The sequence below is a fragment of the Dreissena polymorpha genome, chromosome 6 (genome assembly GCF_020536995.1).
Source record: "Dreissena polymorpha isolate Duluth1 chromosome 6, UMN_Dpol_1.0, whole genome shotgun sequence".
Taxonomy (NCBI): Eukaryota; Metazoa; Mollusca; class Bivalvia; order Myida; family Dreissenidae; genus Dreissena; species Dreissena polymorpha.
The window spans coordinates 78,329,861-78,349,398 of NC_068360.1; the positions used below are offsets into that span (position 1 = coordinate 78,329,861).

Sequence of the window (19,538 nt, forward strand, 5' to 3'; positions counted from 1 at the left end):
AAATATTTATGAATTTATATAAAACGTGTAAAAACTTATTATACATATATTTCAATATAAATTAAAATAAAAGTTAAGAAGGACATGTGTCGAAAAATGCGAAATAAGCCTGATATTTAATTCTGAAATCGACAATGTCTGTACAGTCGAGTTCGCCAGCATGTATATCATGCATGTACGATTTGAATCTAAATTTTGTTTTACGGATCATTTTAATTTCCTGCAACGATATATATTCATACGACACACGAACACTAACTCCGAACCTAATAAAAAGATGAATGCTTCGGTTATTGTTGGAAAATATGTACGAAATATATTCGTCACTATCGGCTCAGGGCGCTAATTTGTCTTTGCTGCATTTTATGAAATTCGTCTTCAATGTATATTTTGTCTTGCCTATTTTGCGTTATTGTAACATATTTTAATCAATATATTACAATTTAACACATGCAAAAATCGTGTGGTCTCGCTTTAATAATATTTGTCAAAATAAATTGCGAACTTTTTAACCAGTTTATGTTATATTGTTCCATCTTAATCTGTAAAGAAAAAATGACACTTACACAGCATGCACAGGGCATCAACAAGAACGATCAAGAACGTGTCCTTTAAATATTGCTCAATCTGTGTCAGTTTGCAACATGTATGGGGAAAAATTGTTGCCTTGTTTTACTGATAAGGGATTTGATTACAGAACATGAATATATCTTTAAACATTTTCTATCAAATATGTGTTCGTCATTATCAGTAAACAAATTGACTGCATAATGTGACATCAAATACTGCCAGGAGAAAAAAGTCAGTTGAGGAAGCCAATAAATCATGCGAGAATTTCTAAGCTGCTTACCTACTCTGGAATGTATGGGTTTAGTTTTAAAATAACATACGCCTTATATATTTTAATTTGAGTAAAGATTTATGTTATTCAAATAAAAGTTGGTTTGCTATACTCTCAAATCTTTTTTCTCAAAATAAGGGATGTAGTTGACACTTGTTCGTAATTTCATTTCATCGTTCCTCAATAGGTTGTAACTTTGTTGCTCTGGTCTCTTCCCTACCATTGAGTAATTAAATGGTAATTAAAATGAAAATGATTGCGTTTTCGTTTCCTTTTATTATTGTTTAATTTGAGTTGCAATGCTATGAGGTTAAATTTTATTCACACTTATATGTATCATGAATATTGCTGGGCCAAGTGTGAGGTTGACCGTTCCAAGGCGGTGACCCAAGCTTTATTCTTATATATGTTTATGTTGTTTTGTATTGTGCTGTGTTGTACTATTTGGCAATTGGTCACTTGCCTTAAATTAATGACCAACTAATTGCATGTCACTAACATGCAATACTGCTCCAGCACCTGGAGTTTCACTTCTTTATTTTCAATGTAAAATTTAAAGATATTATGTTATTCACTACAGTAAACATATAAGAACAATGATTAAAATATTCTATGTCTTCAGAATATCCACAAATCATGTGTTGATCATAAATTATTAGAAAAAAATTATAACGATGCCCACAAAATGACAAGTTTTGTCCACCAGTTTATACTTTTAAACATAAAGATTGACGTTTTTAAACGCACACTCCAATGACGTCATACTGTGGATTCACTTATTTTAAGGAGGTCTCATTTTCGCACACCTACCATTTCTCCAATTTATGATCACTGGAATATTTACCAATTAGGTTTTCCGCATTCTTCACGTTAAAAGTGAAACGTCGAATCAGATCAGTCGTAACACCCTATGCCGTTATGTTTGAACATAAAACGTTCTTCTGACGTTGATATGAACTCTTTGTAAAAATATAAGCACAACTTGGGCATGTTAAACGTTTATTTGAAAATAAGTTAATAGATGCACAGCTTTTATCATGCTTTTTCAAACTTTCAATGTGTAATGAACTGCTTGAATGCTATAACCATAAAAGTATACATCTGCAATAAAGCCTGTCTATAGTGAACATATCAAATGGCACTGAAGTCAGAGAGACATATACTTGTAATACAAGTATAAAATTAATTACTGCAAAATCTAAAAAAGATAAGCATTAATTTCTTCCTGCCTTTCAAGTCCAAATGTGAAACATTTTAGTATTTTAATTATAACAGCTTTTTACACACAAATATAATACCTAAAAATCTTACCTTTTACTGTAAAAGTAGTTTTCTTTGAAAACATCTTCTTTCTATAAGAAAGAACTTTCAATGAGAAAGGTGTTGAAACAATTATATTATTTTACCATCTTAGTGGGAGAACAGTGTCTTTTATCAACATAAACACCGATAAAGTCATATTTATCCCTATCTAATTACCCATTAGCACAATAGTTTGTGTTTCCTGTTGATATAAACCAGATACAGTAATTCCTTACCAAGGTAAGGGCTTCATATTTTATTTTTTTACCTTGAATAAGGGGCACAACTACTTATGTTAAGATGATTTAAGTGCACTAAAATCCTTTTGGCACATGTATTACCTCTCAATATGTATGAAAACATATTGTGCCAAAAAGACTTAAGTGCTATTAAAGCTTTCTTGCAGTCATGAAAAGGATATAAAGCATTCTGACATACAAGGGATTTGTCGATAAGCACTTAGGGCACCTTGGTTCTGTCAGATATACTATGTTGTATACAAGATATGATTCCAGGGAATAGTGCAAATTGAAGAGTATTTGAATAGCTTTCTAAACGTGCAAAAAAGTGATTTGCTCTAACCCCTCGATTTGTTTTGTAATGCCAATGTATCTTAAGGATGTTCCTGACACTGTCTCCTGAGTATGTAATTACATTGGTAATATCTCTTGAGGATGTTACTAAATGGGTTCTGACGCTGCCTCTCGCGGATGTGACTGTATAGGTACTGACACCTCCTCTGTCTGATGTCACTTCATAGGTTTTGACATTGCGGCTTGAGGATGCCATTGAATAGGTACTGACAGTGTATGATATCACTGTATAGGTACTGACACTGTCTCGTGTGCCTGTCGCTGAATAAGTACTAAAACAGCCTCATATGGAATTCATTTTATATCTTCTGACACTGTTACTTGATAATGTAACTGTATAGGTACTGGCACTGCCTCAGTCTGATGTCAGTTCATATGCTCTGCCATTGCGGCATGAGGATGCCATTGAATAGGTACTGACAATGTCTCTATATGATGTCACTGTATAGGTAACTACACTGTCCCTTGTCGATGTCACTGTGTAGGAACTGCAGCAGCCTCTTGTGGAATTCACTTAATAACTTAGGACACTGTTACTTGATGATCACGGTATATGTACTGATATATGATGTCAATACGTTGGTACTGGCAATGTCTCTTGAGGTTGTTATACCATTGGTGATGACACTGTCTGTTTAGGAAGTTATTGCATTGAAAATGTCTGTTGCGGATGTCAATGCATTGGTAGTGACACTGTGTCTAGAGGATGTTGTTTTAATGGTACTGAATTTGTCTCTTGTGGATGTCAACGCATTGGTACGTACCGTGTCATTTGATTATGTTATTGTATTGTTACTGGCACTGTTTCTTGAGTAGTCAATGAATTGGTACTGGTCATATATAAAAAGACACTGCCTTATGTCGATGTTATTTCATTTGTACTTACACTTCTCTGGCAGGTGTTATTGCATTGGTACATGGTACATGGTCCTTTGAGAATTTCATTTCATTGCAACGGACACGCCACTTGTTGCCGATGTTATTGTATTGGTACTGACACAGTCCTCTTGATGCTGTCATTACATTGGTACTGACCATGCCTCTTGAGGATGTCGTGGCAATGGTACTGACACGGTTTCGTTAGGATTTGTTTCATCGGTACTTACACTGAATCTTGAGGATGGCATTACTTTGGTACTGACACTGTCTCTTGTAGATGCCATTACATTGGTACTGACACTGTCTCTTGAGGATGTTATTTCAGTGGTACTGACAATGTCTATTGAGAATGTCATTTCATTGATACTGACGTTGTTTCTTGAGGAAGTTGTTGCACTGGTTCTGAGACAATCTATTTTGCATTTGATTACATTAATACTGGCATAACCTCTTGAAGATGGCATTGTATTGGTATAAACACTGTCTCTTGAGGATGTCATTGAATTAGTACTGACACTGTTTCTCGGCGATATATTTGCATTGGTACTGACACTGTCTTTTGAGGATGTCGTTGCATTGGTTCTGACACATTCTCTTTTGGATTTGATTACATTAATACTGACATAACCTCTTGAAAAGGGGATTGTATTGGTATTGACACTGTCTCTTGAGGATGTCATTGCATTGATATTAACACTGTCTCTTGATATATTATCGTATTGGTACTGACACACTTTTTGATGTTGTCATTACATTGGTAAATCGTTATCGTTACATTGGTATAAGCACTGGCTCTTCGAGGATGCCATTACATGGGTACTAAAATTGCCTCTTGAGGATGTCATTGCATTACTGACACAGTCTCTTCAGATAATATTGCATTTGTACTGATACCGTCCCTTGATTTGTTATGGCATTACTACTTACACTGTCTGTTGAGGATGATATTGCATAGGTACTGAGAATTGTTCTTGAGCATGTCTATGCATTTGTACTGACACGTTCTTGAGAGGATGTTATTGCACTGGTACTTACACCGACTCTTTAGGATTGATTCGATTTTTAGAATATTTGGTTTAGACTATATATTAAACAATTAAAACTTTAAGTATGTTACTAGAACATCTTCTGTTGCGTTGATATATGCCTTAGTATGTTCGACATTCGTGAATTTACCGACAAAAAGTACTTCTATGCACGTTTATGTACAATTTTAACATACATACAAATGTCATGTACGCATGGTACATGTATAAACTGATAATATACATAACGTTTATCTGCTCTTAATTGATATTAACATTTTTTTTATACAATATGGTATATAGTTTAACGGCATAAGTCCGAAATGTATGTATGAACTACAGTTGTACTCAGTTACCGCATTAATAAAATGTATATTTTATGCTCAAAACTTGCTTGTTGACCTATTTGATATTTATATTGTTGCATAACAATGATGTCACCAATAAACCTTATCATGCATTGATTGTAAAGCATTGTGTTTAAGTGCTGCCTCCTGTCGTTTGCAGTCATGGCTATTTAGTCCTGAAATCAGCTCAGTTCTTTTTTTATTCAGGACTGTGACTCATTCAGAAAATAAGCCCATATAAAATATTTAAATTATCTAAATGGCGAACTCCCATACGAGTATTTATGCACGAAATGTTAGGAACAGTTTAAGAAAATATCATGTAATATTAAAGTCAGTTTAAACAGAATGAGTGTCATATACCTTGCGCGCGTGATGTTTTTTTTTCTTAAGATCTTAAGACTTTCTTAAGAAAATATCACAGGAAGCCGGATGTCAAACTCCGAACTATCAACATAAGGTTTTTGAAATAGCATACTTATTACGTGTCACATTACATATCATATGAATACGATGTCAATACGTTTGTATTTTAATTATCTTTCCATTGAACTAAGTTTAGTTGCTAAACACAAAGTATAAAACATGGAGCGGTTATCATAATGTGTGTTAAAGATGTTACTGACCCGTCCGTAAATGCGCATACAGAAACATATTTTTCCCTTATCGCCCAAAATCATGCATGCAATCATGTCCGATCAGTCCACATAATTTTTAACACACATTAATCGGATAAATAATATAGGGTAAGAAAACAGTACGTTGTAAAATAAAAAGAACCTCAAAACTGTCGAATGTCATATTCAACTTAACCTTATTATCATTTAAAATGGAAATGTCTTCGTTTCTTCTTTCTTTCTTTCATATTCAAACGTTTCACCCATCTGCGCAAAACCACCGACCTTCTTGTGCAAATAAGTTACTTGATATAGATGCGGACGTCGTTACAATGTCATGACAATTTTATAATTGTATATTGTAATTAGAGTATGGTAATGATGTATCTTTCTGTCTAAGGGCCAGTGACATACATGACAGCAGATCAATCAATTACTGAACTAGTGATATTGCTTTCAATGTGCTGCTCTGATACTTCTATTTTCAATTGATTTTTTAGCTCCGATTTTGTTTTTCCTATTTCCCTTTTCTCTTGTTTCATTAAACATAACAGAAGGTACTGGGGCCCACTGGGGCCAACTAAGGGCTTAGTAAATGGTTTATGTCATTATCCTTAGAGCTTGCCTGTGAGCCAACACTCTTGACACAAGCTTTTTATATATTCAACTATTACAATTGTCCGGCAATTGGATTTCCTATTCCATCATTTGGGTTTTGCCAATATAGATTGATTGATGAACATTAGCAGACGTGCTATTGTTCCAGTACCAAAACACTATACCTATTGGTTGCTTGCTTGTATCCAATGGATCAATAAATCATGTCGACATACTCCGAATATTTACTTTATCCTTTGCATCTGCATTAATCCTCACCGCTTTTCTTCGTTGTGTTGTTTATCAGTGTCCACTAAATGACACTGTTCATTTCTCTCATATCTTGTTCCATCCTGCTGCAAATATGCAGGCTCAAACTCCAAAACTTTCGAGGTTCAGGTTTAAGTGTAGAACATATAGTTACCTTCTTGCCATGGCTATATTTCATAAAAGTTGTTTATATGAACATGTCGCTCCATATGGCATTTCATATCCCTTAACATGTCTCATTAAATGCTCACACATTAAGAACTTATCTTGGTCGCTTTCAGGCATTTTCTCAATTGACCTAAGATAATAGAGGCCATATCTCGCGTAGTGTGGGTGTTAAGTGGCAACAAAGTATGGTAACATGAGCTTAACTGATGTCAAGTGCAGCGGCAAATCACCTTCCCTTTCTGCTAGAACATTAAATACACCCATGAAACAACAACTTTATTTAGTCGGTTTTGATAATTTTCATGCATTACGTATCATACAGACTTACTATTATACACACACTGCACTATAATGCACTAAATCCATGCGACGTCAAATACATGCATCCATAAGCACAAGCTTTTCAATGCATAAACACATACATACTTTAAATACATAAATATGATGTTGTTTTACTTACCATTGACACTACAATTGCTGAATGAGCTGAAGAAACATCCATCCATATTTGTTCGACTAAAACATATTTCGATTCTTTAAATAATATTATATAATAGCGAAAGCAACAACAAGGGAAGTAACTAATCCTTAAACAAGTTCCACTTGCTAAAGTGAAGTAATTTGCGTAATATATTCTTTAATGTATTAGGAACATAATAAATTATTATGATTAAGTTATTTATGAAGTCTATGCTTAACCGATGTAAATTAAACAAAAGTAAATTCTTTGTGCTTAACGAATATGTGTAGAAGTTAATTATGGTTTCTTAGTTTCCTTCTCTGTAATCTCTTCGTGCATATATGTAAAATAATACTTTAAAGGGATTTAAGTTGAAAATATTGAATGGTCTTTCCAAAAATTGCCATTCCAAAATACAATGAGTTCAGTGTATAGCATCAAATTGCGATTCAATATAGTGGAATGGAATTTTAACTGCAATTCTTTGCATAAGCGACCACACTGGCATTTATCCTTTACCGGTAATCTGGAACATGATTTCGATTATTTCACTTCAAAACAATAAACATCATACTATTTTTATATTTTGGCTAAAAAGATCCAAACAAATGGTTAAAATCATGATAATATCACCACATACGTTAAAACGATCAAAACGGCGACCATCCTGGACGCCATCTCAGATTTCTCAGAAACCCCTAAAGATACCAGCCCGGCATCATTTGGATTATCCATCTGAAACATGTCCCCTAAATAAAAAACACTTTAACATTAACTATACACCAAAATGTCGAATATATGTCATGTGTGCCAGACAACATTAACAAATTAAGTATTAGAGTGTTGTTGACTTAGACTAAGTATGTTGTAGTTAAACAAATTATTACGCATTTTCGGATAGGTTTAAAGATATTTCTACTTTTAAGAATCTTTAGTTGCATTAATATTAATAAATGATGCCAGCTGATGCATAATGTAGAGATGAAAACGTGTTTATAATACTGAAACAAACATGAGATAAGCAATATAAATACAAACTCAATAAATGTAGTCGAACATAAGTGTTATGTGTTTTGAAAAACGTAGTAAACGTTTGCGCAGTTGAGGCAATAAATAATCTTGTTCAAATAATGTACTACTTAAGATAACCGTAAGTAGTTTATCATCTGGTATGGCTATTTATAACAAGTTCTAAAGTCACAACATACAGGCCTATGACTGGATATCACTCAAAGTAGGAGTATAACTTTATTAAGTCATTGATAAAAATCGACAAAAATGGCTTCCAACATTGATTTTTCAGTTCATAGCGGATCAGATGTGTTCTTTGACTTTCCTTGTGGCACATGCCAGGGAAATGACAGAAACATAGAGGCTGAATTTTACTGTGATCAATGTACGACGTTTTTGTGTGGAAAATGTATGAAGCATCATACAAGGCTCTTTCAGAAGCATGCAACCTTGGGCAAGGAATCCATCAGCAAATGGCCAGTTGCCATTGCAAAATCACATATTTTAGATCGATGTCGGATACACATAGATAGGACATTGGAAACATTTTGTGAGGACCACAATGAACTTTTATGTACTGTGTGTCATATATACAATCATCAGTAAGTACAGATGCAATAACATATTGTTAGTTATGAGCATACCTAGGTCCATATTGCGTTTATGGATAGCAGTAAATACACATTATGTGTTATCAGTTGTAAACATTTTTTGAAATTTCAAATAAACCAAATCGATTGTTTAACAAACCATCGAACTAATTTAAAGTGGCATATCGACGGTAATTCCCTTAAATATAGACACGTTTTAAAACGATACATATTCCTTTTTTCACTCAAATACTGATGTCCAAACAATGTTATATTTTCGAAATCATTAAACAAAATGCTATCAAACAATAATTTACCGATGTAAATGATAACCTACATCTTTACCCACATTAAAATTGCTAATCCAAGGCGCATGACTGATTTAACCACTGAAATTTACAAATAGTTTGGCATTGCAGGACATGCAGCCGCGTTAAACTTATAGCAGACAAAGTGAAAGAGGTGCACTTAGAAGGAGAGATAGATCAATTGACAACAACTATCAAAACATTGCGTATACAGTTGATGCAGAAGAAAGATTATTTTGAGGACAGTTTAAAGTCTCTTAAAACTGTTAACAACACAACTATGGAAGAAATCGATAATTTACGCAAGGCAATCAATGATTCTTTGGATAAGCTGCAGAAGGAAACTATCAACGAATTAGACGCATCACTGACAAGATGGAGAATATCCATAAAACTGATATTGAACATTGCAATAACTCAATCAAACAGTTGATTGAAAAACATGATTGGCTGAACAGAACAGATAACAAAGAAGCTCTCCAGTTTATTAAATACAGAAAATGCCTTAAAGAGTTAAACCAGACGAAAGAGGAATTACAACAAATGACAACAAAGGATGTGACCACACTGGCATTCAGTCCCGATAAAACCATTAACAATTGTGTTGACATTCTTTCAGGATTGGGCTACATACCTAGCCTGGTAAACTCAGCACTCGGACAGAAAAGACATGATGTATATACAACTACAATGATATACAACAATAATGACCCTGAATCATCCACATCCAAACCAGGCCGGATGGGCGAGAAAGTATCTGGAATACATAGCAAGTCTGGAACTAACCCAGTAATGAAAGTGAAGCAAACTAAACAGAACGCCACACAAAGCAATATAGATGCAGCAAATTGCGAAACAAAATCAAGTGAACTACATACAACCAGCAGTATGAACATATCATCGCAGAAGTGTGATCCAAACCAACTCATAACGGTGAACAGAAGTAAGATGACTACAGTGAGAATAAAGAAAGATTCAGAGACGTGCTATATATCCGGTATATGTGAGACTGCTACTGGAGAACTCGTCGTAACAGACTGGAACAACAGCAGGATTAAGCTTCTGGACAAGTCCTTTAAGGTCACTGACCACTGTGACCTTCCTGGAAAATCATTGTCCACGTGCATCATTGACTCCAGTTTATTGGCTGTTGCTCTGAATAGCGGGGAAGTCCACTTCATCAGACTCAAAAAACCTTTATTAGGACTAAGCAGTCTGAAGTTGCAACATGACGAGACATTTAAGCTCTCACATTCCATAATGGGTATTTACCACCACCTGGGCAACCTTTATGTTACGTCTGGCACAGCTCTGTACCACTACTAGATTGATGGGAGACGACTGATGACGTGTGACGGGAGAAAGATGTATGAAGATACAAAAGGTGGAATGACCGGTAATTATTATCGCTATCTGTATCTTTAAGAACCAATCTTAAGGTGTCAATAATGTCTTTAAGCTATTTTATGACAAATCGTTAGGTTTGGTAAAAACATGTATTTATATATATGTTTATATTTATATGTATTCACATATATTTTTTTATTTTTTTTATAACACAAACATAAAGCTACTAAAATTTACAAATTATTTCCAAAACTTAAATGGGAATGTCTTTTGCTATCAGAAATAATAATCAGAGATATTTGGAATTAAAATAGTTTAAGGTTTTTATTGTTATTAAACCGCACAATGAATATTATGATTTAAGTTATTTCAATATAAACTTTATAAAGCTTTCTTTATTTACAACTTGCAATCAGACGATGGTGATTATATCGTTAGAAAGATAATTCTGATACCAAGCTGATATTTAAACTACACAATCGATATAGTTTACTGGAAAACAGTCAAAACACTTAAAGGGGCCTATTCACGTTTTGGTAAATTGACAAAATTATAAAAATTATTTCAGATTCGCAAATTTTCGTTGTAGTTATGATATTTGTGAGGAAAGAGTAATGCTGAACATTAAAAATGCTCTAAAATAGCCATTATATGCATCTTTTAACGATTTATAAACCTGAAAATTATCAAGCGTTGCAACTCGAAACGATTGAATAATTTGGAGATTTCTGTTGTTGTCGTTATATTTTGTGATACTACGAGGATTGTTTATATAAAGTTAAAAATACATCACTCTTTGTGTGAGCTCAGATAGCCGAGTGGTTTAAGCGATAGACTTTTATTCCAGGGCTCAGTGGTTCGAGCCCACTTGAGTTTTTTTTCTTTCTTTTATTTGATTCTTTTTTTTTTAACGCAGCTTTTTAGATCCATTGTTTACATTTATCAATATAGAACATTTAATGACCAACTTCAATACATGTCCAAATCTGTGAAAAAGGCACCTTTAATAAATTTTTGTTCAGAAGTGAAATAAATGTAACGTCTCCAATAGCCCAGATCCCAAGTTATTTATTTGCGAGTTCAAACAAAAATATACTGTTACTCTTGAAAGATAAATACACTTCATCGTAGCAGGAGAGAAACCTTATCGTAACACGCAGTCTTTTTTTAATTACGCTGAAACAAATGCATGTCGTTGGACACAGATGGCATTAAATAAATACTTCACACGCACACAATGGATAACCATGGAACGGCCAATTTAAAGCAAACGATATTAGGGTTTTTTAGGTCCGCTACAAATTTCCTGGACCGGTCTTTTGTATAACTGTTTCGTCCCTGATGTATGTTTGTCCATCTGCCCGTTATAGTGTCCGTCCGTTAGAACATCCGTCCGCAAAGGGGGATCATGGGATAGCAAACAAATATGAAATGTGATAAAAGTTGTATGCTCGTCCCTTCGTTTCAAGGAATTTTATCACAGATATTCGTAGTTTTTTTAATGTCGATAAATGAATAAACTATATAAACTGAATGACTTGGGATAGTTTTATATTGAAGATAAGCAGATAAAACTAAAAAGGTGTCTGCCTTTTGGCATAAAGCCGGGACCTCTTCAAACAAAAGCTAATGCGTCACAAGTAAAAACGCATTTTTTTAATTTTAGAACATTTTTTGAAACTATGAACATGCCCCTTACAGAGCTATGTATAACAGAGAAAAGCAATATGACGGTAAAATGCATAACTTCAGCGGCCAATAGTGTGTTGATATTTAAAGAAATATTGCTATGTTCAATGGATATTTTATATTAAAATATTAAAAGTATGCTGTTAAAGGGAAATTTGAACGTCATGAAGGTTAATTTGATTTCTAGTATTACTCTCAATACTGATATTCGAATATCCGTTTGTCATTATTCGAATGTATTCGAATATTTGCTTTTTTAATCGTTAGATTTGAATGTCTGTACTAACGAATTTCCGGAGCAATGTACTGTTCCTGATTGTCACTATAAATCGTATATTTTATGCAGCTTTGAAACAACAAAACAGATATATTACTCATGAAAACAACAATTAATAATGTCCTTTCTTTTTAAAAAATGCATTTTATTTTCATTAGATAAAAGATATTTCCGGTAAACATAATATCGTAACTCTCATTTATTTCAAATATATACTTAATTGTTTGGATTACTACCCCGGGATAATAGGTTTGTTTTTGTATTCACATTGTCAGCAGATTAGACACCATGACGATGTCAACATTTTGATATAATGTGATACAAAATAGATTCCTTCTTTTTTACTCCAAAGTAAACACAAACAAAAAAACACATTGTGCACATGTTGTTTAGATTAATTTAGTTACAACATACTGATACAAAATTCAGACAAACCTACATTTATATACAAGCGTTCAATTAATCGATTAGTTATAATGTGAAATGATTCCAACACGAGAGGTTGGCATTGTGAGTTGGTTTAACGTATAATAATTTGTTGTTTTTTTATTTCAAAGCATTTGTTTTTGGTTAATAATAACGTTAACTCTGGTTTGATAATCCACTCTTTAAAATATGGATATAGCAATTAAAATGATTAAAATGAGATGTCATTTGAAGGTAACGCAAGTAGGGATGTCTTATATAGTATTCATTACGAGACGCTGAACTACGAAAATCCATGAACAATAAAAAAAAAACAATAAAAACACCACCCTATATTGATACCCTCCCGTATGCAAATTATTACCGCGTTCATTCTTGACAGCTATTGTCCAAACAATTTCTGATAGAAAACGAAAATTGTATACACTGAACCTAATATGCGACTTAACCCCTTCTTCTTTTTTAAAGTTTCTTTGCATAAAATCGAATATTTAAATACTTATTTTGGAATCGAATGTTCGGTCGATTTTCAAATATTCAAATATTTGTTCACATCCCCAATTAACAATAAAACTACTTTTATTTATATCTAACCTTGTTTTAATTTTTAAAATCACTTTCAACTCCACTCAAATGTATGTATGACGAGAATTAAACATTAACTGATCATCTTTCTTGTCTTTAATACCACAGTAACCTCCTGTGCAGTCAGTGCAGACGGAGAAAGGATATATGTTGTTAATTGGAAACAAAGCCAGTTGTTAACGCTAACGAGGGTTGGCAACGTGATATCCACATGGAAAACCCGTGCTCTACGCTGGGGCAACCTGTTGGTGCTTCCAGGCCTCCATGTAATGGATTCAGGACAAGTTTTGATATGTGGCATGGAATCAAACACTATTCTTCAGGTTGACAGAGATGGCAAACAGAGAATGGCAGAGGTTGTAACAGAGGAGGATGGTGTTCACTGGCCAATATCTGTGTGCTACAGAAAGAATAAAGAATCGCTTATTGTGGGAATGAAGGATAATGAAAACATAATGGTGTTTGACAAAGAACCACTGATTGAAGAGCTTAGCTGGAGCTTTAACAAGCAAAAAACATAAAAAAGATTGACTATTTCATTTATGTTATTTGTCACAATAGAAACATTTTAATACATATATGTTTATCATTTAACCGAATTGCTGTACAAAATATGTTTTTCATTATTATAGTTTTGAATATCACATAACTATGCACTCATATGACTGTGACGTTATTCAGTTTACTTAACAACGTCATGTGCAATTTGCCGTAATGACGTTGATCGTATTAACTGAGTAAATGCAGTTTATTTCCGTCCTAATAATGTCAATTTCTCCGTATAACAAAGCGTGGTCAAATGTTTAACAAAGTCAGAGATTCATTCCAATCTAGTTTAATTTATATTTCAATTATTCCGTGAATAACTACATAAAACACAAGTTCCTCGGTTTATTAGTCTTTCTTAACATTTCTTTTAATGTCCAATTAAAATAATTTCAATTTAACAGCAAACAAAGATACGCTTAGTGTAAAATCATTTTCCTAGTCTCCCTCTCCTCGTTTCTAAACATCTTTAAATACCAAATGTTTCGGAAATATTCGGAAATAAACGCACATTAATTATCAGTACATTGTAACCGTATCGTAAAAACATTCAATAGCCGGGAAACAACCCGTCTACTGAGATGTCAATCTCTTGCACGACGGTTACATTACATTCTATGGAAGCATATTTGTGCCACTACTTACCAAATGAAATAACGTGAAAAATAATGGCGGATTTCGTAAATGAATTATGTTAACACAAATATTTCCCTGTTAGTGCTCTAAACTGCCACCACATAAAGATAAATTAAAGTTTTCACGAAAATAAATTACTTTTCTCGAAAACAGATAACTTTTCATGAAACCTTGGAAATAATACATTTTCACGAAAGGAGTAAAATAACGAAAGACTTTTCTTGAAAACTTTTCACGAAACCTTAAAAAATTCGCGAAAGTTGCCAGATCTAAAACTAGATGCACTTCAGAGCCTTAACGTGAATAACCTACGCGTGGTCTGTAAGTATGTTTTAATTAACTAATACAAAGTAGATCTATTAATTGCATAAAAGAATGATATTAATTGTTTTTAAAAATGTTTGAAATGTTTTTGGTCTACACTTCTTTTATCAATATACTTTGGGAAGGCATATTTTCATAAAAATCAATGTTTTCAGTGGTAAACTTATATTTTTTGTTACAGCTGTCCCAGAGCTTTTTTACTTTTTGCTGTGTCGTAAATACACTGCAATAGAGGTAACCAGCAGCTGGAGGGGCATTCATCTGGGAAATATCAGCTGGGCGGGCCTTCATCTGGGAACCAGCAGCTGGAGGGGCATTCATCTTGGAACCAGCAGCTGGATGGGCATTCAACTGGGAACCAGCAGCTGGACGGGCAATCGACTGGAAACCAGCAGCTGGACAGGCATTCAACTGGGTACCAGCAGCTTGACGGGCATTCATCTGGGAACCAGCAGCTGGACGGGCATTCATCTGGGAACCAGCAGCTGGACGGGCATTCATCTGGGAACCAGCAGCTGGACGGGCATTCGGACCATGGTTATGTGTCACCAGTGGTAAGTTGTTAAAATTCTCTTTAAAAATGGAAGCAAGCTGGAAATACACAAAATTTCCCTGTTTATGTACAAGAGATGATATTTATTAGATGTTGTCCTTCATTTTATCAACTGATTTCCTTAAAAAAGATAGAGTTTAAACAATTCTAAAATAACTAATTACCCAGAGTGTGAGGCACTTTATAAAACCTTGTAAGACCTTAATTATTTAACATGAAGTGTTGAAAGTGTAAGTATGGTCTTTTGTGAGTGTTTTTGTTTTTTTCTTTTCAGAGTATTACCTATCCTAGAATTCCAACATGCCAGATTTGCAGAGATAGATATTGCGATACCTTTTTAGTCTGTGGACACATACTGTGCTACGTTTGCAGCTGCGAATTGGAAGAAAGGGGTTCGGTATGCCCCATTTTCAGGTGTCAGTTCAAAATGTCAAAAAAACTGTTTTACTAAATAAAACTATGTTTCTTGGACAGATTTATGGCAAGGGAGTAGTTGGGTACGATTGATTAACCAATGAAAACCCAGATGGTTTTTTATACAACCGTAACCAAGCTCATACTATGTAGTTTTAATCGATATTTAATGAAAAGTATTAAGAAATACCCAAGAAATACCCAAGGAGGGTGACACTGATGATGTTATGATGTTTTTTCATTATTTTAGAAATTAGGTTTTACTCACTTGAGCACAAAGTATTTCTTCTTTTGATTTCCATGTTGTCCTGTTGGTAAATAGTTTTACATAGACTTATTTAGCGCCATCTTGGCCTTGTTTATTTGACTTGAGGGTTTTAAACATGAGATGCCAGCATATATGTTCATGTATACTTGTGTACTGTTGGATTGTGTTTTATAATTGCTATGTTTTTACATGTCTTATAGAGCACTTATTAAACCACGGTATCTTAAGTGTTGATATTAATTTGTTCAAATTTGGATATTGATTTCAAATTTCTTAATGTCAGATTGACATAACATGTGTAAATTTTTTGATATTTTTTATATATAACATAGTTTGTTTTAATTTTTCCAGATTTCATTTCTTACACAATGAAAGTGTATATTTTAGCAAAAGTGTCAAATGAACCAATTTAAGAAATAGAAGTCATTTTTGATAAGGCTGAAAATAATTAATATTGTAAATTAACTATAAAATACATTTTAATTCACCCTAGAAATTGCTTGATGACTGGTGAAAATATTCCTGCTAATGTAAGGGAAACTGTATCCCTTTATGTAAAACGGTAATTTTTAAAGATTTTATTCTTGAGAACAAAGTTAAAACTTAAGTTTTCTGATAAATAAATGTATACTTTTATAACATTTAATAAAATATTAATGTATACTTTTAGTAACATTTTAATAAAAAATAGCAAATACCAATGAACATAAATGTTATACATTGTCATCTTTGAGATTATTATTTAATAAAGTTTACTCAGTTTAAAAGGCGTGTCTGTGAAGAGTTTGAAATAGTTCTGTATTACACAAATGTTCAAGTTTTTTTCGCGTTTTATATCCTTCTGTTTTAGTTGTTATCCCACCTGATAGGTCGGAGGAGGATATGGGAATCGCGATCGTCCGTCCGTCTGTGTGTCCGTCCCGTTTTTGTCCGGATCATAACTTTGCCATTTATCACTAATCAAATTTCACCCATCTTGCTACAAAGGCTCCCTACTATAAGACGATGTGTCTCGCCATAAATTAATATTGCTACCCCCAAGATCAATGTCACACTTATAGGTCAAATGTCCATATATGACAATATGATAGTGTTTCGAGTCCAGAGCATAACTTCGTAATTTATCAAGAAAATTTCTCTAAACTTGGCAAAAGTGATCCCCATCATAAGACGATATGTCGCGCTTTACAAACCAGGGTCCCTACCTCCAAGGTCAAGGTCACTCTTATAGGTCAAATATCTATTTATGACAATTTGATACAGTTTTTGGTGTCTGTCCGAAGCATAACTTTGTCATTTATCAAGCAAATTTAAATTAACTTGGCTCAAATGTTCCCCATTATTTGATGATGAGTTGCACATAACAACCATTTCCCTTTCTTCAAGGTTAAGGTCACACTAATAGGTCAAATGTCTATATATGACTATACGATACAATGTTTTGTGTCCGAAACATAACATCTTCATTTATCAAGCAAATTTCATTTAACTTGGCACATATGTTCCCCATCATTTGCCTATGTGTCGCGCTTAACACCCAGGTTCCTACCTCCAAGTCAATGTCACACTTATAGGTCAAATGTCCATATATGACAATATGATTCGTGTCCAGGGCATAACTTCGTCATTTATCAAGCGAATTTCATTAAGCTTGACACAAATGTCCCCCATAATTAAACGATGTGTCAAGCTCAACACCGAGGTCATTACCTTCAAGATTAAGGTCACACTTATAGGTAACATGTCTATATATGACAATATGATACAATTTTTTTATGTCCAAAGCATAACTTCGTCATTTATTAAACGAATTTTAATTAACTTGGCACATATGTAACCCATCATTTGACGATGAGTAACGTTTAACACCTAGGTCCCTTCCTCCAAGGTCAAGGTCACACTTATAGGTCAAATTTCAATATGACAATATGATACAAGGTTTTGTGTCCTGAGCTTAACTTCGTCATTTATCAAGCAAATTTCATTTAACTTGGCACAAATGTTCCCACCATTAGATTATATGTTGCTTTTAACACCAATGTCCCTATCTCAAAGATCAAGGTCACTGTTATAGGTCAAATGTCCATATATGATTATATGGTACAATGTTTCGTGTCTGGAGCATAACTTTGTCATTTATTAAGCGCATTTCATTTAACTTGGTGCTAATGTTCCCCATCATTAGACGATGTGTCGCGTTAAACACCCGGGTACCTACCTATTATGTAAAAGGCACACGTATAGGTCAAATCTCCATATATGATACAGTTTCATGTTTCATTCGTGTCTGGAGCATAACTTCGTCATCTTTCAAGTGAATTTCATTTAACTCGGCACAACTGTTCATCATCATTGTCCAATGTTTCATGCTGAACAGCCAGGTCCCTACCCCCAAGGTCAAGGCCACACTAAATCTTATAGGTTAAATTTCTATTTCTGGTACAATGCTTCATGTCCTGTCTGCGTCCGTAGCACAATTTTGTCCGCGGAGTTCTTGTTTGTTTTTTGTTTTTTCTTATATTCTTAACTTTTTGATAACATTGATTTCACATTGATTCCTATGCTGTGATATGACAAAAAGTCTGTCTTATTTTAAATAAATAATTTCTAAAATAAACAGTGTCATTATTAATTGTATTTGCCCTTGCTTGACTTAATCATGTTAATGTGTTTTAGCTTTACTTTTCGACGCATGTTGAGTTATTGTTATCAGACCAGTGTAGTTGAGGACATCAGTCTTGTTTAAATGTATGACTGGTGTCCATTTTTCATCAACAATCAAAGATTTTTTCACCTCTAACTTTGAGCACTTGCAGCCAGTTGTGTAAACTTTGATAAAAGTTATCATTGGTTATCTTTTTCAATATCTCTGGTTTTTGGATAATTTAATTTGGATTCCAATTGTATTAAAAGATTAACGAGACCATGACATGCTTTTGATATTGTTTTTTTGTTGTTGTTAAAGTTAACCAAGGTCTTAACGAATTTGGACAAATTTAAGCAGTGGACAAAGATAACCGGCGGATAAGATATCCAAGTTTTATACAATGGGCTGTTGTTAACTATCAAAAGGAGAACACAAACTTGCAAGACAGATACTCCAAAACATATTTTGGCAGAATTATGCCCCATGTTCAACGTATATTTGTTCACTTAGATTTTCATTTTATAATAATAATCTAGCACTGCCCTGAGAAAAGTCGAGTGCGTGAATGTCGAACGGTTCTTGTTTAAATATTATCTTAACTACCATCAAACAAATTCAACTAATACAGCAACCTCTGACTAACCTTTGCACTTTCACATACTCGGTGTAGATGTACCTTAGTTAGTTGTACATAACTCTTGATGTATTTATCCTTATATACTGGTGTGTTTGAGGTATGTTACTCAAAGGTCAAGGTCACATGTAGACTACTGCATAATGAAAATTAGTTTGGATATGAAACACTCTTATTGTATGGC

At 33.8% G+C, this 19,538-nt stretch overlaps 1 protein-coding gene across 1 annotated transcript; it reads left to right on the top strand.

Moving 5' to 3' along the window:
* Positions 1-8,323: 8,323 nt before the first annotated feature.
* On the top strand, positions 8,324-14,488 carry LOC127833993 (uncharacterized). Its single transcript, XM_052359530.1, has 3 exons — positions 8,324-8,712; positions 9,120-10,404; positions 13,441-14,488. The coding sequence occupies exon 2, from the start codon at positions 9,384-9,386 to the stop codon at positions 10,332-10,334; it is 951 nt and encodes a 316-aa protein (XP_052215490.1). The 5' UTR covers positions 8,324-8,712; positions 9,120-9,383; the 3' UTR covers positions 10,335-10,404; positions 13,441-14,488.
* The last annotated feature ends 5,050 nt before the right edge of the window (positions 14,489-19,538 follow it).

Excerpts from the sequence above, each read along its gene's own strand:
- LOC127833993 (XM_052359530.1), top strand. The coding sequence starts at position 9,384 with ATGGAGAATATCCATAAAACTGATATTGAACATTGCAATAACTCAATC.